Raw genomic sequence first — 25,516 nt, forward strand, 5'->3', positions numbered from 1 at the left:
CCGACTCCTCGTGACCCCATGGACCAGAGCACGCCAGGCTCACTTACCTGGGAGTAAATCCCGCTGAACACAATGGGACATAAAAATGAACACACATAGGATTGACTGTTAGGGTTGCTTTCAACAAAACGGTTCAGAATCTAGGAAAATATATTGTTACAGTTTTGCAGGTGGAGGAAGTAGGCTGTGTGTTGAGACCCCTCCAATCCCTAGATCCAGCAAGTGTTAAAATTTATTCAAGGCTTCTAATTCTTGGAACAGCCAGGCTAGCTTCCTGATGATATGTGAAGAGAACAAAGGGAGATGGCAAATGGGTGGGGCCCCTTCCTCAACTTGCAGATAGCGAGAAGGACAAAAGCCACAGGTGAGAGTTAAGAGTTCAGTGATGTGACCTAGTAAACTAGCAAGCTGAAGAGGGATGTTTGACAGCAATGGTTGAGTTCTGTTTGAATCCAAGGCTACAACTGTGGGAGAATCAATACACTTTTGAGGTGTTGATGATGTGAGATCAGGTTGTTTATATGGAGTGTGCTTTTTTCGGGGGGTGGGCGCAGGGGTACACATACCCCTAAACATCTTTGTACTTTGTACTTTTGTCCACTTACTGTATTTATTTTTCCCAATTTGAACTATAAAATGTTTATTTTCTTGAGTCAAAATGAGAGTACTCCTAAACATATTTTTTTTTAGAAAAAAAGCACTGTATATGGGTAAATAAACCATATGCCATAAAGGCACCACAGTCTCTACTGTGCCTCATTTCAAAAAGGAAACATGAGCCCTAGGTAAATGCCTGGAGCCCCTGGAATCTCACACTTCTCTGAGATTGGGGTGGCATGCAACAATAAGATGTGCTCAAATCCGATTCCAGGTTAAATTTCTTATACCGTATAAGAAATACTTTGAAAGCTCTTTTTGTAACCACTGGGGAAGCTGCCAGTTTCTAAGGAGTAATTTCCTTCATCTTTGCTCCCCCCTGGTTTCCGATGAGGTAGAGATATGTGAACCTAATTCTCTTTCTGCCCTTTGGCAGGATATTACAGCCAACTGGCTTGGAGAGGATCTACATTTACTCACCGTGGCAAATGACAGCATCTGCATTTGCCCTGGGATGCTGCTTAGCCGAACCTCTCTGTCGCTGATATCCTCCTCCAGTGCTGCATCTGATGTTCACTTCCTTCCTGCAAAGCGTGACATGCTCAGGCTGTTGTGGGGGAGAGTAACCTCCAGCTGAGCAGGACATTCAGCTTCCCACCTCACCTTAAATGTCTTCATTGTTTCCTTAGCAAAGCCCCATTACAGCAACTCCAAATCCTATTATAAGAGACATTAGGAAGGAATAGGAACTGAGCCGCAGATAAGTATTTGAAAGGCAGCCGTCATAATCCCTTTGCCTCTAGGTATGAATGAAGAAAAACCCTTCAGCCGCCCAGTTAAGTAAGCACAGTTGTTACTATGCAGCAGCTGCTCTGTATGCAGGGCCAGCCAGGTGTTGTGTACACAGGCGGCTTTCCTTAAAAATTGAATTTGTATCAGGTTGTGTGTGGGGGGTTTTTTTAATGTGCTCTGAAATAAGAGATTGTTTAGTGATTCCCACAGTCAAGAAACATAGTTTTGGGTGAAACGTTTCACCTTTTCGTCACTCAGCTTCAACAGCCAACGTGGTTTTTTGCACAGGTGGCAAATTAATGTTTGTCATTTGCTCAGGGCCGTCTCCAAGCCTATGAAGGCCAGAGTAGCTTCACTGGCTTTAAAAACATATCTGGAAGTGCCTGCTTTGAGGTCTTACTGTCCCTTCCATTCCCTGTGCCCAGTGTTTGTTCCTGCATACTTCTTCATCTCAGGGCTCATTAAGCCACTACCTTGCTAAAGCTAAGTAGGGCTAGGTCTGGTCAGTGCCTGGATAGGTGAGCACCCCTAGAAACTACAAGTACAGAACCTGGTGTTCCAGGATGGAAGGAAGGTGGGACATAAACTTAAGGCAAAATGAGCAAATAAATTAAATAATATGTGAAGGTGCCAACTTTCTTCCTTACCAGGGTGGTGGTGGACGGCCTCTGTGTTTGTAACCACTATTATAACAGGCACAAATTGGATGCAATACAAATTGGATGCAATACAAGGCAGCTTCCTAGGATCCTGCGCTCAAGGGCAGAGGCAGCCCCCTCCCCAAGATGTAAATAACATGATGGGGAAAATACATGTTGGAAGAAAGCTTCATCTCTTGAATGCATTTATTTTGATGTATCCACTTATATACTGATCCCCAGTTCACATATTTCAAGGTGGCTAACAGAATATCTATAGAACTACAATAATCATTCCTGCTTTTAACATACAGTAATTGTTAGGGAAGAAACAAGGTAATGAATCTATTAGCATCCTAATTTAAATTATTTAGGGTGGACAATCATAGCATTTTAATAATTGAACTTAGCGCATATGGTGTTCTGTATTTACAGGGGGTCACCAACCTCTTTGGACAAGTGGTCTTATTTTGAATTTTGAGAGTGCTGTGGGCCCAGCCCAATGTCTGTTGTGGGGCAGTTACAGATAGGTAGCCGTGTTGGTCTTCATTTTGTTGTGGGGCAGAGGGTATGGCATAGCACAAAATTAGAGAGTACAGTCATGGTGAAGCTTTCCCCGTAATTGTATTGCCATGCTAGAACATGTTTAAACTGTTGGATTTCTTCTAGTGTTAACGGCACTAGAACTCTGTTTTCCCCAGTGCCAAACTTAAACCAAAACATAGGCTGTAGCTCCTATTAAACACAAAGTAATTTATTCCTGAGTGGGCATGTATACAATTGTACTGTAATTTAACTTTACAGTGAACTCTTAATGAGTGCCTAGACTTCAGCTCCTGCACAGCAGGAGACAGGCTTAAGCCTCTCTGGAAACTTTTCATGTTTGCCTTTTGTGATAGAGGGTTTTTGGGGGTTTTTTAATATCCACCCACTGTTAGTGTGTAGTAGTATTTGCAGAAAATAATTTTTAGGGACTGCTTGATCTCAGACTAATCCATGACGGGAAAGATGTAACCTGGTTGCTAGGGAAAAAGGAAGGGCAAAGTATGGGAATTTCAAGGGCTAGAAAATAAATCAGAAACTGGAAAAGTGCATTAAAGGAGAGAGGAAAACAGCAGGTCTTTAAGACCTAGGGATTCCTATTGCCTTGTATCCAAAGAACTAACTTATCAATCAATGCTTGACTTCACTCATTGACTATAAACACTTTCAGGCAGGAGCAGTCAAGCTGACTCATTTCATATAAATTGCTTAGAAGGGTACCTGCACATTTTGCTGCATAACTTTCTTTCTAGAAGGGCTGCAGACTTAGGGTGGTCTTCAGCTAAGTTTTACACAGAGTAGGCCCATTGAAATTAATGACTGTGACTCATTTAAATGGGCCTACTCAGAATAAAACTTAGTTGACTTTCATCCTTATTTTTATTTTTTTAAATAAAGCTCAGAATGTGGGAGCCCTACCTGGAGGTGCCAGTGAAGGCCTTTGCAGGTGCTACATTGGTGACCCTTGCTCTAAAATAAGTACCATATTTTTCGCTCTATAAGACACACTTTTCCCCTCCTAAAAAGTAAGGGGAAATGTGTGTGCATCTTATGGAGCGAATGCAGGCGGGAGGCTCTGCTCAGCGTTCCCTTTAAAGAGCCACATGGAGCGTGTGTGTGGCTCTTGGGGGCTTTCCCTCAAGGACAGAGAAGGGCTGCCCTTCTCTCTCCTCAGGGAAAAGCCCCCAAGAGCCTCACACACACTCCGTGCGCTCTTTAAAGGGAGTGCGGCTCTTGGGGGAGCCTTGCCCAGGAGAGGCTGCGCATGGCTATCCCATAAGCCAGGACAGCCCACGGGATCTCTGCACAGCAATCCCGCTTGCTGTCCTGGCTTCTGGGATTCAGAATATTTTTTTTCTTGTTTTCCTCTTCCAAAAACTAGGTGTGTCTTATGTTCTGGTGCATCTTATAGAGTGAAAAATACGGTAATAATTAAATGTGAACACACAAACAAACACTATCGTTCCCTGCAGAAATGTTGATTCCATTAATTTTCAAGCTCATCAATTAATTCTACCTATTCTCCTCCAAAACAGATCACCCCAAATTCATTCCATTAACTTCCCAGGTCAAGATTTAAATGTCTTCTCCCAAAATTATTTAAGTAACTTCTTTCATCTTCCAAAGTCATTCCTTTTCCTTCCAACTCATTCACTTTTGTTCACAGCATTCAGACTGCCCTCTTGACTACCAGGCCAAATCAACAGATGCTTGCTCATCAGTGCTTTTATTATTAACTGATAAAATGGTGCTGCTGACTGCTTTTATTATTAAGTGCTGAAGTTCTGCTGCTGAGCGTGATGTGTGCCCTTCTGCAATGCTTTAAGCAGGGCTCCATCCAGATCACGGAAGACCGTCAGTCTTCAGCTGCAGGCAGCAACCAAGTAGCACTATTAATAGTACTATTGGAAATTAATGTGCTAGCAACACAGGAGCTAAAAACGAGGTGAAAGCAGTTTGGGGGCTTACACAGATAAGAATTGTCCGGTTTAAAGTGGAAGGTACTTGGGGAGCCCATGAAATGAAAAGATCTGCAAAAAATTACTTGCCCTGAACATACCATGCATTTAAAGCACCCACCCTAGCCCTCATAATCCTGGGAGCCATAGTTGGTTAAGGCTGCTGGGACAGGTAGCTCTGCGAGGGGTTAATTCCTAGGATTTTTGGATGTGGGTGTGTACTAGTGTTGTTTTAAATAGAAATCAGCTGTAGTGGAGCACTGATGCTAGTTTTTCTGGTAGTGTTTGAATTGTGAAATAAACTTAGCTATGAAACCAGGCTGAGTAGGTGGAGGGAGACCAAGGTATGATATACATAAATTCTAAATCCATGTTCCAGTGAATCCCTGCAGATTAGAAGTGTGGGTGTCTGAAAAAGATATGAGCAGGCTTTAACCATCAATGTCCCACTTTACATGTACTGGAACTGAGCACTTGCCTGGTTTTCTCCCACTTTAGGAAAAGTAGAATACAAACATTAACCACTGTGGGAATAAGATTCTGGACCAGATGGACCATTGGTGTGATCTAACAGGGTCTCCTTAAGTTCTTAAAAGGGCTGTCCATGAACAAGGACAGAGTCTTCGCAAGCAAGCAACAACATGATGCTTTTGGAAAGTGCCTTTGATGTATGCAGTGTTTATGGATGCACGTGACACATATCCTAGTCCCATTCAATTGGCCAGAATGTCAAGACAGTGTATACTGGTATGGGATCCCTGGTTGTTGCAGGTAACTAGGGGTGAACTTTGGTAATATGGCACTCTGAGCAAGGACAAACTTTGGTGCCCTAATTATTTATTTGGCACCCTCCTCCCTCTTGCCTTCCATTCTGCGCATGTTCTCAAGCACCACGTTGATACTTTTTGAACCTCCTCCCTGTACGCTCATTCATCTCCACCTGTAATTAGACCCATAGTAAGCATACTTCCCTAGAATATATGTTACAGATAGGTAGCCGTGTTGGTCTGCCATAGTCAAAACAAAACAAATTCCTTCCAGTAGCACCTTAAAGACCAACTAAGTCAGTTCTTGGTATGAGCTTTTGTGTGCATGCACACTTCTTCAGATACACATAAGTCAGTTCTTGGTATGAGCTTTCGTGTGTATCTGAAGAAGTGTGCATGCACACGAAAGCTCATACCAAGAACTGACTTAGTTGGTCTTTAAGGTGCTACTGGAAGGAATTTGTTTTGTTTTGACTAGAATATATGGTTCAAGAAGATCAGGGCTGGGAAATGTTTCCTATCTGAGCAGGGCCCAAGACATTGGAGACCTGTAGACATGACAGTACTGGGCAAGATGGCCAGTAGTTTGACTCTGTATAAGGGAACTCTATAACACTGAAAAAATGGTCTGCAGTTGTTGCATCCACTAGAGACTGTGTAGTTCACGTCATTGTAAGCATGGGGCTTATGCATCATTGTTCCCTGTGGATTATGCTTCCTGCCCTCTTACTCTTTTTCCATAAAACCAAGCAGGGGTCAGTACCGTGACTGCTTTAGGCATCATATGGATTTCAGAAGGTGAGTCCCAGCTCTGAGTACTCATAAGATCATCCCCAGGCCTTACCCTAAGTCTAGCTGTCAAGCATGGTCTCTTTGTAGGAAGCTACCGCTTCCTTTTTTCACAGCATGTTTAGTTTTAGATATCCCCCCTTTCCTTTCTTTTTTTCCTGCACTGCTGAAATGGATATTGATCCGGTCTCAGCTTTTGCAGTTCTACCTTCATCTTAGCTCTCTAATCTGGCTTGGTATTTAAGCCATTCATCTCCAGCATGGTATGTATTCAAGGGCTTTGATAGGAAAACAGATAAGAGGTTTTCTTGAAGATTAAGCAAGAAAGTAATGAAATGATCCCGCGGTTACAATGAACTCCAAAGCTTCCCAGGGATTTTTCATGCTAGCTCTTCTCAAGCCACTTTGACCTGGAGTCAAGCAGCAGCAGCTGCAAGTGGCTGCCCAAACTGTGCTAGGAAAAGTTAGACGCTGCCGGCGCCTTCCGTGCTATCTTGTCTTTCACGGAAGCAGCAGCACGTTGATCATATCTGCTGCCGGCGGATACTCCCCATAAATATCAAGACTACAGGCAAGTGGCTGATGTTGCAGCTTCTTTGGAGACATGTCTGATTTAGTGCGTAATATAGCAGAGGTTATGGTGTAACTTTTGTGTGGAACTCCAGGATTTACGGTACATACAGCGCTCTGCAACTTTGCTGCCAAACTCTCTGATTTACGGTGGTGCCATTTGTGGTTTGGACTAGCAGAGATGTTTGTTTCAATGAGTCCAGAGCATTTTGGCCACCATTTGGGAAACCAGGGGAGGCTGAATACGAGAAAGGCCTCTGCAGTGGTCTTCAAGCATACAGGTGAAACTCGGAAAATTAGAATATCTTGGAAAAGTTCATTTATTTCAGTAATTCAACTTAAAAGGTGAAACTAATATATGAAATAGACTCATGACATGCAAAGCGAGATATGTCAAGCCTTTATTTGTTACAATTGTGATGATCATGGCGTACAGCTGATGAAAACCCCAAATTAACAATCTCAGAAAATTAGAATATTAAATGAAATCAGCAAAACAAGGATTGCAAATAGAGAAATATTGGACCTCTGAGAAGTAGAAGCATGCATATGTGCTCAGTACTTGGTTTGTTCCCCTTTTGCATCAATCGCTGCCTCAGTGCGACGTGGCATGGATGCTATCAGCCTGTGGCACTGCTGAGGTGTTATGGAAGACCAGGAAGATTCAATAGCAGCCTTCAGCTCTTCTGCATTACTCATCTCATGTCTCTCATCTTTCTCTTGGCAATGCCCCATAGATTCTCTATGGGGTTCAGGTCAAGCGAGTTTGCTGGCCAACCAAGCACAGTAATACCATGGGCATTGAACCAGGTTTTGGTACTTTTGGCAGTGTAGGCAGGTGCCAAAGTCCTGCTGGAAAATGAAGTCAGCATCCCCATAAAGCTCATTTGCGGAAGGAAGCATGAAGTGCTCCAAAATCTCCTGGTAGATGGCTGCGTTGATCCTGGACTTAATGAAGCACAGTGGACCAACACCAACACTTTCCCATGATATTCTAATTTTCCGAGTTTCACCTGTATTGATCTCCAGTAGATGAGAAACCGTGTGCAAAGTTAGGGCTGCTTTACCTGTTAGTATACTATTTGTACCTCATAATCTCTGAGGCAGATGCAAGTACCTATTTTGGCACATGTACACTGCAAAAAACAAACAAACCACATGCCAGGGAATTGTGCAACTTTTCTTATTTCCTTGCTTAGTTTCTTCACAGCGTTCACAAATGATGGGCGAGACAGACTTCAAATTGTGCTCTAAAAGATTGAACTGTTTCCTCTGCATTGAGAAAATCACTCAGTTCTTTCACATTCAATTCCACACCTTTTATGGATCTGTAAAATTCAGTATTTTCATGGGGGGCACAACTGGCTCCCTCAACCCCACTTCCCATAGACAACCATCACACTCCTCCCCTGTTTTTCCTCCAACTTCCTTCCATTTATAAAATTGTTTATAAGTTGTTCTTTTGGGTACAACTCATCCAGGGTGGCTTCTCTCTCATTAAAAAAACACCAAAAAACAACAAACTTATATAGCAGTGTTTTGACATAGGCCTAGGTTTATTGATTTGTACATTGCTTCCCACTAAGAAAAGCCCAAAGCAATTTACAGCCAAAATAAAAAATACACCAATAAAAGAATGGAAACCTTAATAAAACAGATTTAAGAGTATAATCACATCATTGGTGCTCCTCAGATCCCCCGGAAAACAACAATGAATTTTGCCTGGTGTTAATGCAGTGACAAAACTGGTGCCATGTGAGCCTCCCTGGGGAGAGCATTCTATAAACGGGGTAACTGCAGAGAAGACCAGTTAAAATAATGAAAATAAAAGAGCAAAATAAGTTCCAGCAAAATAGAAATACCATCCATTCTAGAATAGCTTTCTGAAATAATTGTCTTACAATTAAGAACAAGCAGGCCAAATAAATGTGTTTTAAAAATTGGCATATCTTTGATAGAGGATTTCTGCAATCTGGGGGCCACAGCAGTAAAGCCCGTCTTCTGTGCCTCCCAACCTTACAGGAGGACTTGCACACAGGGCACCTGAGGCAGATCTTAATGCATTGACAGGCCCATACAGGCATTAGTAGCCCTCCATATAATTTGGTCCCACCCTGTTTAGATTTATGTTTAGAAGTGAAAACCATCACTTCCCCCTTGTGCTTGTCTTTGTTGTTCTGGTAGAGGCAATGGGAAAGGGAGGGAGTCTGGTACACTGCTATGGCTGTATAGTAGTAAATAGTAAATACCCATGTAAATAGTGTGGAGGGAAACCTGATGCTCCATGCATCTGTCATACAAACTGCCTGACCTTCCTATTCCTTTGCATCTCCCTTGGCTTTTTGAGGTACCTCTTATGTCTCCACTAGTGAAGTACTTCCAGTCGATACTAGTTCATTGGTGTGAATGGGACCCCTGTCCCACCAGTCTCATTCTGCCTTCAGCCAGCCCCCACCTGCTTGCTTTTTTACTTACATCTGGTCTGGAGTGGCGGTGGCATTGAGTGTCCACTTCCTCCTCCTTAGCCATAGTGCTGCCCTTGAGGGACTCAGCAGGAGGATGGGGACAGAATGAGTTGGCTCCATATTCTGTTGGTCTTTCTGCCTTCACACTATCGGCTCCAGTGGCCATCAGCCACAACTGGAGTAAAATAGACAAGTTTTCTTGTTCCCAGAAATCAAATACGTTGTTATTATAGATTACACAAAGTCGACTACTCAAGGAGTTCATGGATAAGGTGAGATTGAACCAGGGCCTTTCTGTTGCACCCCTTTTGCTCTTTACTGCCACATTATGCCAGCTTTTCGAAAGGATAGTTGGACAATGAGAAATATCATTTTGCTACTCTGTGCTTCTAATTCTATGGGACTCTGGGGACAATTAAAAAACAATGACGATACTCTTGGAAAAACATTCCTTACAGTGGATATATAGGGAGTGTTGAAAATGGGCATGTAATTCTTTTTCTGTTGCATTTGATAAAATGTTCAGTAACACAGCTTTGGATTTCTTTTGAACAAAAGGTCAGTCATGGACAGAGGGAAAATTGTCATATCATATACCTAACCCCTGCTTCAAGTAGCTGTTTCAATAAATTTCAGAGTAACAGCTCATTATTTTCACTCCTTGGTAATTGAGAACCAGGGAGCAGAGCAGCAAAACTTGTTTGTTCCTGCCAGAGAAAACTGTTTTAAAACCTTCCCTTTATGCTGGTTTCTTCTCTTTGGTGCGCTGATTTTTCGAGACAATCTCCCACAGTGCATCTGTTTGTTATTAGGCATTGCAGTGTCTATTGGTGGATCTAAATCCAGGCACATCAGTTTGCCAGATATGATTTCATGTAAAAGACAGGTCCTAATCTATCCTCTTTGTCTTCTGTCAGCTGAATTAAATTGACTGAATGGGAAGGACACAATGATAATCTTTTGTTGGTCAAATCTGGGGTGACTGAACATAGATCCTCACTTTTCCTGCTCAGGCAAACAAGATGATGTAAAATATTGGTGAAGCTGCTGTAGTTCAAAAATATTAGGCTCCAAATAGAAATTTATGGAGTTTGTAGTGGATGTGTTTTTTGAGATGAGTTCCCTCGTCCCTGAAAAAGGTCTTCAGCTCAGAATTTCAACTAAGGATATTATATTATTCATTCTTAAGATGGTCGCTGCTGTGTTGGTGCATGTTGAATCGGCTTACATTTTTAAAAATAAGTGACTTGAAAGATTAATTTGGACAGAAATGCCTAAGTTAGAAAAAATGACATTTGCCCCAAGAGCAGGACCTGCATCCTGTATAAGTGACTTTTTCTTTAAGGGTGGTGGTGTAGCAATTAGATAGTTTGAACTAGACCTCAGGAGGCTGGCAGCAGGACTAGCAGAGCTATCCCTAAATCTGGGGTCACTTTTTTGACTTGGACAGCTGTGGGAGTGGAATAGCGATTAGTGCCCATCAAGGAACAAGGCATCATTGAGCATGAACTACTCAGAGAAAATAGGGAACAAGTTATGAGGTTTTTTTGGTGGGGGTGGAATAGGCTGTATGCATAAGCCCCCTACTAATTCCTGGATCCAGCATGGATTTGATTCCTGAAATAGCCAGGCTGGCTTTCTGGTGTTGTAATGGCCGTCTAAGTATGAGCCAGGGGGGGCAGGTGGCGCTTTGGTCTAAACCACTGAGCCAATTGAGCTTGCCGATCAGAAGGTCGGTGGTTTGAATCTGCATGACGGGGTAAGCTCTCGTTGCTCTGTCCCAGCTTCTGCCAACCTAGCAGTTTGAGAGTATACCAGCACGAGTAGATAAACAGGTACCACTGTGGCAGGGAAGGTAAACGGCATTTCCATGTGCTCTGGTTTCTGTCACAATGTTCCATTGCACCAGAAGCGGTTTAGTCATACTGGCCACATGGCCCAGAAATCTGTTTGTGGACAAATGCCGGATCCCTCGGCCTGAAAGAGAGATGAGCACTGCAACCCCATAGTCGCCTTACTGTCCAAGGGTCCTTTACCTTTTACCTTATTAAGGTAACAAAGGAAATGGTTCTGTGCTGACAGCAAATGGGTGGGTCCACCTCCCTCAACTCACTGGTAGTTAGAAAGACAAAGGCCAGAGTTGAGGGTTGAGGTGTGTGTAAGATAGAAGCTGGAAACAAGGCAGCAAGCTAGAAAAGCAGGAGGTCAAAGCCAGGCCTAATTTCTGCTGGGATCCAAACCTGTGGCTATGGGAGAAGCAAGACCCTTTTGAAGTGTTGATGCTGTGAGCCCCTCCATCATAGACTCGGGTTGTGTAAAGAACCCATATTATCATAAAGACACCACAGTCTCCCCTGTGCCTCATTTTGAGGAAACTGAACCCTGAAACAGCTGAAATCTCACACTGCTTGGGGATTGGGGTGGTGTGCATCATAGAGTAGACATAGGTGATGTGCTGTCTTTCCCCACTGCCATCCCCACAATGTAATGTCTGCATTTTTTCAAATAATTATGAGCCAATTTCAAACTCTTGTGAAAAAATATTTATTTGCATATAGCATTCTCCAGTGCTGCTTCTAACTGGCAATCCATTTTTTATTTGAGTCAAGGGGAATTTCTGTTTTCAAAACCGATCGTTCTATCCTAGCGAGGAATGAACACATTTCCCTTTGCATATAAAAGTCGTTCTTGCACACATAAAAAGGACAATTAATGACACAAACACTACCCACCCGCCCCCAAGCATTCAACAGCTTGGTGCATGCACAGTAAAACATGGGTTTGGGCCTGCTTTGTGTGGAAACAAGGATGTAACTCAATGGCCACATGGCTGTCATGTGTAATGTGTAGGACAGGGATGCCCCATTCCCACAACCCTGTAGTTGTCTTCAGAAGGGGAGGGAAGGACATTCTCTTCCTGTTATCTCATAGTTGGTCATGGCAGGGTGGGGTGGACTTCCAAGTGTGGTGCTTTTCTTTCTCCCACATTGCTGAATGGCACCATTGCATTTATACAGGAGGAGGAAAGTAAAGGGATGCATTCAGGGACACCACTGGCATGGACACAAGAGACAGTTAAGCAACAAGCGTAGCCCGCTAAAGAGGAACAGAACTGGCTTAAATATACTACCGTATTGTTATTAATCCATTACACAACACATTCTTCCCTTGCAATCATTTTCGATTTTCGTAAAGATCTTCAGGCTGATTGCATGCTGTAAAAAAAAAAAGTCCCAGAATCAATTGTAAAAGGTATGAAAAACACAATATTGCTAATACTTTATCGACTGCGTTATTAAATGTCACACTACTGATGATAATGATCTTCCTTATGGGCTGAATGTGTCACAGTAACCTTCTTCTTGATAGCATCAATGAGCCTACCAAAGCGATGCCACGTGATGCAACTCTCTCAAGCAGTTGCACAAACAGAAGTGAGGGATGCTCCTTTGATGTCGCCTATTAGCTTGGGCTTAGAAGCAAACTGTGTCCTGCAATATGCCATTCAGCCACAAGGGTGAGCAAGCAAGCATTTTCCACCGCATCTTAAACTAGCTATAACAAAGTCTCTAGCAAGGACAAGCTGTTGCAATAACTCAGCATGCCACTCAGATCCTGAAGTTCTTTAGATGATGAATATTTCCTTGGGCACCTTTGTCTTAGAGCTGTTGGCCAGCGTGAGCTGCAAGCTTTATTGACTGTTATTCTCTTCTGCTGCATCAGCTTTAACCAGGTTTGTGGACACAATCGCTCTCAGCTCTATCAGAATTAATGGCAGAAGGTCAGGCGCTCTCAGCAGGGCACCTGCCTGATTTGCTCCCTGACTGACTCCACTCCAAAGGACCTAGCAGAGAAAAAAGCCATATTGTCCTCTGGGAAACAGGTGCCAAAAAGAACAGATTTGCAATAAGCCATCAGTACTTTGTATTTGACCTTCTGTGAGTAAACCACACGGTCATCCCTTGTGAGTCTTCACTCTCCCATCCTAGCAGAGAAAAAAGCCATATTGTCCTCTGGGAAACAGGTGCCAAAAAGAACAGATTTGCAATAAGCCATCAGTACTTTGTATTTGACCTTCTGTGAGTAAACCACACGGTCATCCCTTGTGAGTCTTCACTCTCCCATCCTTCCCTCCCTCTCTAAATCTATATTGTAAGCTTCTTGAGGTGGGAACTTCAATTTTATTATTTAACATGGCCCTTTAAAGTGCCATGTACACCAGGGGTAGGGAACCTTAGGCCTGGGGGCCAAATCTGACCCTCCAGGCATCTCTCTCTGGCCTTTGGAACGCTCCCCAGGCCACACCCCTCACTGGTCCTGCTCCACAGCCTCCTCCTTTCCTTTTGCCTGGCTTGAAAATGACTCCCTGAACAGTAATTATGCCTCTTCCTTGCCTTAATGGAGCAATGTACATGGAGGTCTATGTGGCTGGACAGTAGCCTACTGGACATAGACAAAGACAAGGCATTAATTGCCCTACTCACCAATGGCATGTGGCACCCACATGGTTGCCCACTAGAAGATGTGCCTTTGCACCCCCAAGCTCATTGCTTGCCTGGGGGCGGGGAGATAGAGAGAGGTGTGTGAATATGTGCAGAAACCAGCCAACTGTACAAAGGCAAAATGTCCATTTGTTGCACCGTTCACTTTCACCTGTAGCCATACCCATCAGTGCATGTGGCCCTCAGAAGGTTATCCAGAAGGGAATGTAGCTGAAAAAGTTGCCATTCCCTGATGTACTTCAAAGCAGCTACAGTCATAATAAATAGCACCCCCATACTGTATCCAGTTGTGCCTTTCCACTGATGGAAAATTCTTTGGTCCATCAGAAACTGTTAGTGGAAGGGAGGGGAGGAAGAGGTGGCAATTTTTGCTAATCCTATTTCCCTCTGAAATCTCCCGAGTCCACTCCACCCCAATTCACCTCTAAATGGACCCTTTAAAGTCGTGTGGCAGCTGGTGCAGGGGAATGCAGGAGAAACGAGGAATTTGCTAGCATCATTTCTCTTTTTGCACCCTCTTTGCACTTATGGAAGCTGAATTAAACAGCATTCCACCAATTGATAACAGCAATAGCACCCTGTTTTCAAATGGTTGCCTCTAGTTCTGAAAATATTGCACTCCTATAAAACATGGGACTATTTTCATGGGCATTTGGCATGGGCCCTGTATAGGTGGTTCTCTGTCAGGTTTATCTGGCTGCCATAACAGCACTGGGTGGCTGGGTGGCCTACTTACCCTTTTTAACTTCCCAGGATAATGTAGGATGACACTAGGACAGGGGCGTTGTAAGCACATAAGAAGAGCCCTGCTGGATCAGACCAAAGGCTTATCTAGACCAGCATCCTGTTCTCACAATACCCACCAGATGCCCATGGCAAGCCTGCAAGCAGGACCTGAGCGCAACACCTGTGATTCCCAGAGGCCCTGGTGGGTGAGTGCCCATTGACAGTCTGATCCTCCATGAATTTGTACAGTCTTCTTTTAAAGCCATCCAGGTTGGTGCTCATCACTGCATCTTATGGGACTGAATTTCATGGCGTAGTGTAGGAAATTAAAAGAAAGGCTAGATCAGGTGGACCCAGGACAGGTATTAGCAGTGGCCCCTGCTTTAAAAAGCCAGGGCCCTGGCAGCTGTCCACGGATGCCAGGTGCTGAGGCCTGTTCTGTTAGTCTTTGCAGGTCGCCATATTGGAAACTCAGAGTACGCTTGTGCCAAAGTTCTAACGAGATACACACAACCTCATGGGCATGTATGCATTTTTATAGCACATGGGAATTGCTCCCAGTTGTCTTGTTACAGGTGTTTGCCAAATAGCCTGAGCTTTGTTTTTTCCAGCTGCTTTATAGGGGCCAGACAAGGCATTTTGTTACAGAAGCTAACAGGGCTAGCACTTGAAGCTTCCTTCAACACTGTCCATAGCACACTGCCCTCAGCAACCTTGCTTAGAGGTCAAAGGGCTGGTCACATTGCATACACAGTTCTAGGCTTCAACATCTCTCCAACGTAATGGGGGAGCCAGTCCTAGTCTCTCCTGATAAACACTTCTAAGCTGGCGCTGAGAAAGGCTGGACAGAGGTATCTGCAATTAATGAAGGAGTAAAGAAATCGGCTCAGGGTGCATCATCTTTCAATACAAGAAGCCTTCTGTTCTCTCTCTGGTGTTTATGCAGCTTTTGCTGCTCAGATATTCAGCTTTTAAAACCCTCAGCAATTTAACACAAAACCTCTGATGCATCTCTAATGAGCGAGTATAATTAGACGAACCAGGCTCACAACACTGTTCTGCGAAGGATTGTCTCCACGACAAACCTTTGAAAGGCAAAAGACAAACCCCACCGGAATACACAAAAGCAGCAGCTACAAAATACCATATGGGGATAGTGATGCTGAATATATCAAAGAAATCAAGAGAGAGAAAATATATCTCAGAAGGAGTCAACATATGGCAAGCATCAGGCAAGCTGAGAGAATGTTTATTCTGTGACCTGTGTAAGAAGCACAACAATAATGCTTGATGTGGGGGGCAGGGAAGGTGTGGTGTGTGTGTGGGGGGGGGAGATCAGTTTACACAGAAGTGGAAGGAGGAGGCACTCCTCGCATATCTCCTGCACAGAAAAGCAACCTATGGAAGATGACAAAAGAGCCACACATGGTGCTTTAGCTGCCTCTGACTCAGCTGTGGCTCCTGAAAATGTGTGCCAAATTTCAGAATACTATTTTTTATCAGTGACATTCATTCAGACAGAGAATCTGTGGCATCGTGGCCTTCATTAATTATACAAGACAACAGAATATTTTGCGTATCCTCACACCCTGCCAACAGGAGTATGTCTGTTCAGGGTTCTGGTTTCCCCAACATTCTGCAAGGCAGCCTTTGCCAACGGGATGCCCTGCAGATGTTGGCTGGGGCTGGTAGGAGGTGTACTCCAGCAATGTCTGAAGGGCACCAGGTGAGCAGCAACCCCTGATGTCATTAGACAATAGACATGCATGTGAAAAAGAGTCCTCAAAAATGGAAGGGGGACAGTTTTGGGCAGTTTCTACAGGAGCTTGAAGAGATGTTGAAATCCTATATCAGATTTTTAAGACTGTCTTTCAGCAGAACCCTATATACATAGGCTAGCACTGCTACTGCAGGTGTAGCCAATGTGGGGCCCTCCAGATGTTGGTGGATTACAGCTTCCCTCATCTCTGAACACTGGCCAGGCTGATGAGTCCAATGTCGCCTGGAGGACACTGTGTTTGCTGCTCTGGACCTACTGCAATAATCACTGTAATGCATATTTATGCATATCATCAGGATTGGACCTTCAACTTTCATACCAACCGGGTGCTCAACACTAGTTCCAAGACGCTTTGGACTCTTCTTCAAGCTGAGTTGCTTGATGTACATTAAAAAATACATTCCACTCTATTTTCCCATCAGGCACGAATCACCACCAGAGATCTGATTAACCTGTAGTCCAACACAGTCAGTCAAAGCTTTGCAGTTCCTTCCAGTGAGCCAAAATCGAGGCACGATCCATTTCAGGGCCATTTGGGTTAGTCTGTATCTGCTCCTGCTTTTTCTGCAATGTTCTTGCACAAAATAAATGTATGGCTAACAGTCACACCTCTCTCTCTCTCTCTCTCTCTCTCTCTCTCTCTCTCTCTCTCTCTCACACACACACACACACACACACACACACACACACTAGCTTCTCTGCTGCCAGTAACTTTAACAGAAGTCCCCAGGGAAATAACCATTAAGCAAACATCTGTGCTTTCCCTATACATCACAATTTCAGCTGCTTTTCAGAGAGGCGGCTGACACAAAGGATCTGCCAGTTTTGCCAAAGCCCAAACTCAGCAGCAGCAGAAACCTTGAGTCAAGAGTGATGCTGCACAACACAGCGTTGCTAAATGGGTTATGAGCATCCGGGTGCAATAGATGTCAATTTTTACAATAAGTATCTCCCCTGAGAAGCTGCTGTAGGATTAGTATTGTCAGCCGTCGAGTGTCATCTGTCTGGGAATGGTACTTAGTATTGTCATCTGTCAAAATGATTAAGTGAACCAAAATGCTCTGTTTTTAGAGCTTTTATGATAAAAACAAAAATCCATCACACAAAGGGTCTCCCCATCATCTGTGTTGCACTCGGGTAATATGTCTGTGGAAAAGAATGCAAGGAGTTTGAGGGACAAGGCAGGGAAGGGGAGAGGAAAGTGGGTAAAGGGATGTCTCTTCGTTAAGGAAACCAGACGACTCAGCAGGGCTTTTCTTAACGGCCTCAGACTAAAACTCCCATCAGCAAGGATGGGCAATTGGAGTCATTTGCTAAGATTGGACACCCTGACTTGTTACGAATAAAATTAGCTAGAATGACAGGTCGCAAGTCTTCAAGAGAAGAGTACAGGATCCACCAAGTGACAGGGCTATTCACACTATCGCTTCAGCACAAGGTGGCCGGTTCACGTCTCCGCTCCTCCACATGCAGCTGCTGGGTGACCTTGGGCTAGTCACACTTCTCTGAAGTCTCTCAGCCTCACTCACCTCACAGAGTGTTTGCTGTGGGGGAAGAAGGGAAAGGAGAATGTTAGCCGCTTTGAGACTCCTTCGGATAGTGATAAAGTGGGATATCAAATCCAAACTCATCCTCTTCTTCATTCAGCACACAGGAAGGTGAAAACTGTATAGTGAACAGTGGCGTTCCAAGTTCAATACTATTTGCACACATTAAGTGCCAGTTGGGTCACCAAAAGTGGTTCAGATTACAGTGTGGGTTAGAGAGGACATTCTGCATTTGGGACAACCAACATGGTGCTCTCCAGTTGTTGTTGGACTACAGCTCCCATAATCTCTTATCATTGGCCATGCTGGCTGCGGATGATGGGAGTTGGGAGTCCCTGTTCTACAGCATGTAAGCTGTGGGATGGGTTTATTTGGGGCTTGCCATTGTTGGCACAGTGTTGACTTTCATAGCTGAATCCCAGTATGATGCATTCTGGGGACAGCATGAGAGGTTCAAATCATCACCCCCATCACAGCAGTGATGAGAATGGGAAAGGTCAATGCTTTGAGCCCTATGTACAGAATACCATAGTGTGTCTTCATTTTCAAGGCTATGAAACATAACCCACATTATAAAAGCCCCAAATACTTGGGAAACCCATCTGTTACATGGAGCTGGTAGAAGGGCCTCAGTGCTATGAGAACAAGCCAACAGAATCCTGCTCTCGACAATTCTGAAAAATCTGGTGCTTCTCTGCTCTTATCTTAGCATTATTTCTCTCTTCCTTGTTGGGAGTGTAGGTTGTGGGGGGGGGAGTGGGGAGGGCTCCTCACATACAATATTTCCTTTTACCACAAGCCTACAAAAACCTGGAGCAGTTGCACTTTAAAGTAACATGACCATCACATCAGGTTCATCCTGAAGCCACGAATACCTCCTCAACACCAAACTGAGCTAGAGCACTTTCTAAAGAATTGCCTGGCCTAACTGTTTCTTTTGCATTAATAGATGCCTGTCAGGATACAGCTGCCATTAGTGAGATGTATTAGGCTGTGGAACTGTCGCTTTAAGAGGAGTGATGGAAGGCCTGTCCCACAAGACATTGAAACCTGGGAGAAGGCACCCGCAAGGACACATCTTGCACCGTCTCCTTGAGGGAAGGGGCTGGGGGCCCTTTCCCTAATTGGCAATGCATCTTGGCTTCCCAGCAGTCAGCTGCCACATGATTTGCAATGGGGTGGATTTTGGGCACCCTTCCAGCAGCGCAGCACCAAAAGGCATTTTTTGCAAGAGGGGCAGCCTGGTGCACCCCCAGCCCAGCCCAGCCCAGCCCAGCCATTACTTAAGACAGACATCTAATATGTTTGGATTATTAAATGGCTTGATACAAGTCATTCTTCAGACTCTGATGCTGACATCAATTATGTTAATTTGTCCCAATGATGCAATGATAATTTAATGCCTCATTAAACTGAATGGACTTATAAAGCTGCCAGTTGAGAGCTTCAACCTTGCCCTGGGCAGTCTTCCACTCTGTTCTTTATATCTATATATTAATAGCAACACATGCACCAGTCTCCACTGTGTTTGTGTCACCCAGGCTGCTGTCATCGTATTTGTTAGTAGCAATATTGAACAGAAATCCAGCATGTCAGTATTTCCCAGTAGAAACTGTGGCAATGACGCTTCCATTGCAACTCTGCCCTTGCCAGAGGAGGCATCTGTTGGAGCATGCTCAGTAGGTAGCATTCCAGGATGGGCTGGCTGCTTTCAGAAGATGCCAGCAGTCCAGCTTGGCCCAAGGAGAGGGAAAATTTGTCCCAGAAAATTTAGCGAGGCTGGCAGAGTCCCATTAACCTTTAAGTCTGCAGGGATATGCTGGGATCAAGCTATCAATTAGAGGCTCCTTTTAAGGCAATGGAAGTTACTTGTTTTGGGAATGGTTAGATGTTGCTTTGGTTGAATTAACAGAAAAGCTGTATTAAAAATATATTTATTAGTTATTGATAAATATTGTCAGGTGTTTGAATGGTACATATGTGAAGAGGAGGAGCTTATTAACTTAACGACCCTGGTTGAAAAGCCAGAACTGAACTGAACAGGCTGGAATAGCCCCTATGTAATAAACAGTTCTCCAGACAGCATGGTGTGCTAGGCATCCTTGAGAGCAATATTTTGATACTCATATCATTCCAATATTATACTTTTAATAACCCCTTCACACCCAGAAACCATCCAGAACAGAAGGGAATTGTTTAGCTAGATTGTAAGTTGCCAGTCCAACCTGTTCTGGACCAGAACATGCGGGGGGGGGGGAAGGGGTTTTGCCTTCACATGTAGACCTGTGGCTTCCCACTCTGCACTATGGGATGCTAGACTAGATTCACCAATGACCTAATCCATCTGAACTCTTTTTATATTTCTTATCTTTAAAGGCCAGGGAGAACCATATTCTACACTCTGGCCTGATAACGGTGGCAGTCTTTTCTTTCTTTCTTTTTGCAGGCTCATAAATCAGTCAATCACTAGTTCTCAAGAAGGAAAACACCTTCAGGACAATAAAGTGCTGTAGTTAGTGCTGCACATTCCAGACCAATAAAATAAAATAAAAATAAAAATGTCTTAGGGACACACTAGATCCTTGAATTTTACCCCCCTTTTCCTTTGATTAAAAATTGCCATCAGAGGGCAAGGATGATTTAGAGCACAGGGAGGGGTGGGTGGGTGAGGGTTAACCCTTTGTATGGGCTGGCACCAACTTTGATGAGTTTTCAGCACCTTTTATGGTGATTTGACTATGTGGACTAGATTTGGTTTGCTGCTGTTGCTGATCTTGTGCAATTTTATCTGCCGTTTTATTATGTGGCAGTTCTGTTTTAAAGTTCTAAAATTTATTAAATTGTGTATTTTTAATAATTACATACATAAATATGCCAGACCCATTTCCTCTCTGCTATTACTGCCTGTGGGCCACTGTGGGCACAAGTGGATCTCCCTGTCTGTAAGATTTCTGTGCCTTGAGAAGATGCTAGAGAAGATGCTAGCTTTGTAGCAGTCTCCCAGAAGCTGGAGTGAACTAAATTAAGTATGTGTCGCTCCCTTTAACGTCACCATTTGAGTTAAATTTTGTTCCAAACTGGAAGGTAAAATTGTGCTTTTGAGTAGCTCTGCCCCTTCAACCTTTCTAAGCAGCATTCAAATGACAGGATGTGATAGTGTTCTAAGATTCAAGCAGCCACCTGCTTAAAATAAATAGTTTTGCCCTTTGGAATTACAAACAAGCAATAAAAGAGTGCTTTGTGTTGGAATATAAAGCTGATGTCTCATCACAAGACTGCTTGGTCATACTTCCTCGTCAAGACTGTATTCCCCCAATTAGCCAATCTATCAGCTCTCATTTCATTTAAATGTGCAGGGCAGGATTCACCTAATGAATCTCACTAGTGGAAACCCTGCACTAGGACTTTTGCTTGTGCAATGGGAGTCCCCACCCACCCACCCACTGCTTTTGTGGGATCAAGAGAACCAACAGTAAAATGCTTGTGCTGATGGAACGTTATCACAACAATGAATTCACCCCACAGATTCCACCACAAGGGAATTTCCAGGTCTGCTGTCCGTGAATTGGAGGGCAGTGAGAATGGCAACAAGGGGGCAAAGCTAGCACATTCTTCTCTGCTGCCTTCTCATATAATAACCCTATAGTGTCTGGAGAGGGCTGACTAGCTATGCTAGATTCATATCAAGACAGAATTCCATAATTAAAACAGCAATGTCATTACCCGGCAGCATTTCTAAACACATTCCTGCTTTTCTGTTAGCCAAACGCACTTTCCTCGGTTGTGGAGGCCAGGGTCAGAGCAAAACAGTGCCCTGTTCAAGGTGGGTGGCTCTGCTGCCCCTGAGTCGTCCTCTCCCTTCCATGCTGCCTTGCCTCCCTGCTAACCCATAAACTCTTTAGCTATTAGTTGGAAATTATCACAACTAATTTCAAACCAGAACTTCTAGCCACAGAAGCAAAGCAGTAGTAGTCATAACGGTACTGTTCCTGGCTACCTTGCCCAGAATGCTTCACTCTGAGGAAGGAGTCTTCTTTCCTCAGAGCAACACAGCATGGAGGGGGAGGATGAAAGGCACATAAGAGTTTTGCAGGATGGGTGGCCAAAAGTATAGCAAGTGGCAAAGGTGGAGCTGATCTGCCTCCGTGTGTCTAAAGATAGGCCTGTACTGACTGATGCATTTAGAACTTTCCCCCTTTTTCCTGCCATATATTTACCATTCTGCAAAGCCCTCAGGGAGTAAAAGGGGCAATGAAAAAGCACAGATATATTCCACCTTCTGATAGCGGTACTTAAAATTCTGTATTAGAACAAAGGCCTTGACTTTGATCTGGACTTCTGCCCTACCAAATGGTAGCATATGGCATCATTTGTGTGTGCTGGTTGTTAAAAAGACAGGCAGAGAGAAAGATCAGGAGTTAAGCCACAAAATATCAAGTTTATTCCTAAAACCACAGCCACATCATCTATACAAGGTGCACACCTAATTTCCACCATGTGATATATATATTTTACCTTGCATTACATATTACAATGCAAAGAAACCTCATATGAAATAAATGCAAAGAATATTATATCTTTTCCACATTTGCTCATAACATTGTTCGTTCTGGCAGTGATTCGGGACTTCAGTGGTCTCTTTCTGCTCCCCGCCTCCCAAAAAACCAGAGAATGATCATTCCCATTTCCAAATTTTGTTATTCATCCTTTTTTATTTGTTTTTATGAGAAACTGTTACAGATTTTGGTAGCATGCTTAGATTGTCTCATACCAGCACAGCAGCCCTGCATATTTTTCATCTGAACACCAGCAAACATTACAAAGGGGCAATTTTGAGGGTGTCATCTGTGGAACTTTCCCACTTCCTAAAAGTTCATAAGAATTGCAGGGTAACTAGTTGCTTAGTAGAGCTATCTCTGCTGGTGAAGAATGTTCAAAGCAGCACGTTTCAAAATAGAGAGGTCCACTGACTTACATGAACATTCTCTAAGGCCAGACAAGAGAAGGGGAAAAGAACAGAAAGACCCACAATACAGAACCAATCAATCTAGCCAGTCAAAATGGCTGGTGATGCAGATAATGCTATAGTATAAAATAGGTCAGCAATGTAATCACAGCATGCTGTAGGGAGAAGTGTTCTTACACAATAGGCACAGTTAAGTACAGATGCACAGCTCTTTTAAATAGCCAGGCATTGAGGACTAATGCAGCAATTTGTAAATGGTTTTCAGTTAAAGATGGCACCAGTACAATGATTTTGCTTTAAAATAGAGAGGAATCTGGGGAGGCGGGACACAAGAGGCTATGCTTCTTGGATTGCAAAGTGCCAGCTGAAAAAGGCACCACTAAAATGGTAGATGATGACAGGATGAGCCTACAGTCGCATCAAGTTTATCTGCACAGTTAATTACTTAAACTAATGGCATTACAGAGAGCTCAAGTGGTGTCTGAAGAGCAAAAAAGGTTCTCTCATCATCCAAGTATTTGAGTTGCAGCCCATCTGTGTTCACAATGTGATCTGAGGTAGTTTAGAGTAGGTAAAGTGAACCAATTTATTATACAAGGGGGAAGCAGGAAGCAGAGTCAATGCAAAAAGTCATGACTTGGTAAGTAGTCTGAGGTGAGCAGGGAAAGGCAGAAAGTATCTGCTGGAGGTCAGGAATGAGAACCACTGATAGAGGTTAAGTGGAGAACTCTGTATGGCTCACTGGAACTGACTAAGGACTATGATCAGAGTGTACATCAGACATGTCTGACTACGTTAAGGAATGATGGTGGGGCAAAGTAGGGAAGGAGATCATATTGTAGAGCTGGAGAAAGCACAGTGGGAAAAGAAACAGAACTGAAATGATCGAGGGAATGGAGTTTCTTAAAAGCTGGGAAATTTTAAGGACAGCGTTGAGAAACAATGCTGTTGGATTGAAGCATCCATTATCCTTGAACATGGCCTTGAGGCTGGATTGTTGGGAGTTAGAATTCAACAATGTCTGAAGGGGCCACAGCTTCATAGCCAAAGTACCACACTCATTACATATAGTATGTACAAAATGCATGAACTTCAGCTGAGGGGCAGGTTTGTGTTCAGGAGTGACAACAGGGAAACAACCCCAAACTTCCAAGTATGCAACAAGGATATGGGACTTCATAGATCAGAAAAAAGACAAGTAAGAGGTGACTTGATAGATGCTTATAAAATTATGCATGGCATAGAGAAGGTAGATAGAGAAAAGTTTTTCGCCCTCTTTCATAACACTACAACTCGTGGACATCCAGTGAAGCTAAATGCTGAAAGATAAAAGAAAGTCCTTCATGCAGCACACAGTTAAACTATGGAACTTGCTCCCACATGAGGCAGTGATGACCACCAACCTAGCTGGCCTTAAAATAGGATTAGAAAAAATCATGAAGGATAAGGCCACCAATGGCTACTATGCTCTGCCTCTATGGCCAGAGGCATTAAAGCTGAGTATCGGATGCTGGAAACTCCAGGAGGGATAGTGCTCTTGTGCCTGAATCCTGCTTGCAGGTTTTCCACAGGCATCTGGTTGGCCACGGAGGGAACAGGATGCTGGACTAGATAGGCCATTGTTGGCCTGATCCAGTGGCCCCTAATTTGTGACACTCTCCCCAGAGGCGCACCTAGCATATTAAATGTACAGCTTTTGCCCTGTGGTGAAGATGCATCTCTTTACCTTGGTCTTTGACAGTTAAGGCATTTCTCTTTTGTGGGACCCACTTCTTTTGCTGAATATATACTGTTGGGTTCCACTTGAAGCTCTTTTACTTGTTTTTATAATTGTAATGGTTTTATTTGTTTCTGTAACCGCATTATATGGTTGTAAGCTGCCCTGTGACCTTATGATGGAGCGTGGATGAGAAATCTTGCAAACAAACAAGCAAATGCTCAGCGCAATTCCCATTCCCCAAATTGCTTTACTCCAAGGCAGCTTTCAGAGAAGCCCATTGGAATACTGTAGTGGAAGAAAAGATGCTGGATGCAGTTCTTTATAAGGCCCCCCTCCCCAGTCTGATACTGCATAGATCTTCAGCTAATTATGTATAATTGACTGGTTTGTGGATGAGAAATCAAAAGCACAGGGCAGGGCAGGATGCAACCTGAAGGTTGACAGGGGCTCAATTGATGGCAGAGTGAGCAAAGATTCAGTACTAATCATATTTAGCTTTGAGTATTTCTGGTAAAAGTTTTCCTTTTAATTAGGAGGCACAGGACAGATACACTACCCAAGTGTAGGACAGACAGTTGGAGAGCCAAATTTCCATAATGTTATCATCTTTCAGAAAAGCAAATAGGAAATATGATCAAACGCTGAAGGTAGAGCAGGTGGAGCGAAGGAGGACAAGAATGTGAGCAATAAGTGTGGAAAGAGAAAATGAGAAGCAGTTAGGTGTGGGGACAGACTGATAAGAGAGCGTTCTGGGAGTTCGGGAACATTATGCTAATACAATTCTCCAGGGCTCTAGACACACTTTCATTGCTGTCCTTTTTATAACACAGTGTAGATTATTCAGATCCATAAATTAATGGTAAGATGGACAAGAATGCATAACTAAGCTTTGTGACTTGTTAAACAGCCTGGGTGCGCTTTCTAAACTATAAATGTCACCATGCCACATAGGATGAAAAGAGGAACCTTTTAACTAGAAGAATTCTTTTCAGGATATATTAGGTCCTAGCCACATTGAAATCAATATAGTTCATCTTTACCAACAGTCCTGCCACCATACACACTTCATTTTGTCAATACAAGGAAAATAATTGGTCTAAATTCTGGATTTGCTAGCACTGTCCCTGTTACTACAACTAAATAAAATGCCAGATCC

At 43.6% G+C, this 25,516-nt stretch overlaps 1 protein-coding gene and 1 long non-coding RNA gene across 7 annotated transcripts in view; both read left to right on the top strand.

The window, feature by feature from the left end:
* The window catches only part of LOC309337599 (uncharacterized protein), a 72,810-nt gene that overhangs the window by 22,490 nt on the left and 24,804 nt on the right, over positions 1–25,516 (top strand). Inside the window, exon 2 of one of the 6 annotated variants that reach the window (XM_081854234.1) lies at positions 12,489–12,636. The exons of the other annotated variants lie outside the window; for them this stretch is intronic. Coding sequence (XP_081710360.1) covers positions 12,489–12,636 — 148 coding nt within the window. The remainder of the gene's footprint in view (positions 1–12,488; positions 12,637–25,516) is intronic. 6 annotated transcript variants of the gene reach the window in all.
* Positions 292–5,188, top strand: LOC309338663. The gene is made up of 2 exons (XR_014155000.1): positions 292–364; positions 5,027–5,188. It is a non-coding gene; the product is annotated as an uncharacterized lncRNA (long non-coding RNA).

The sequence above is a fragment of the Podarcis erhardii genome, assembly GCF_964252035.2.
Source record: "Podarcis erhardii genome assembly, chromosome: 3".
Classification (NCBI taxonomy): Eukaryota; Metazoa; Chordata; class Lepidosauria; order Squamata; family Lacertidae; genus Podarcis; species Podarcis erhardii.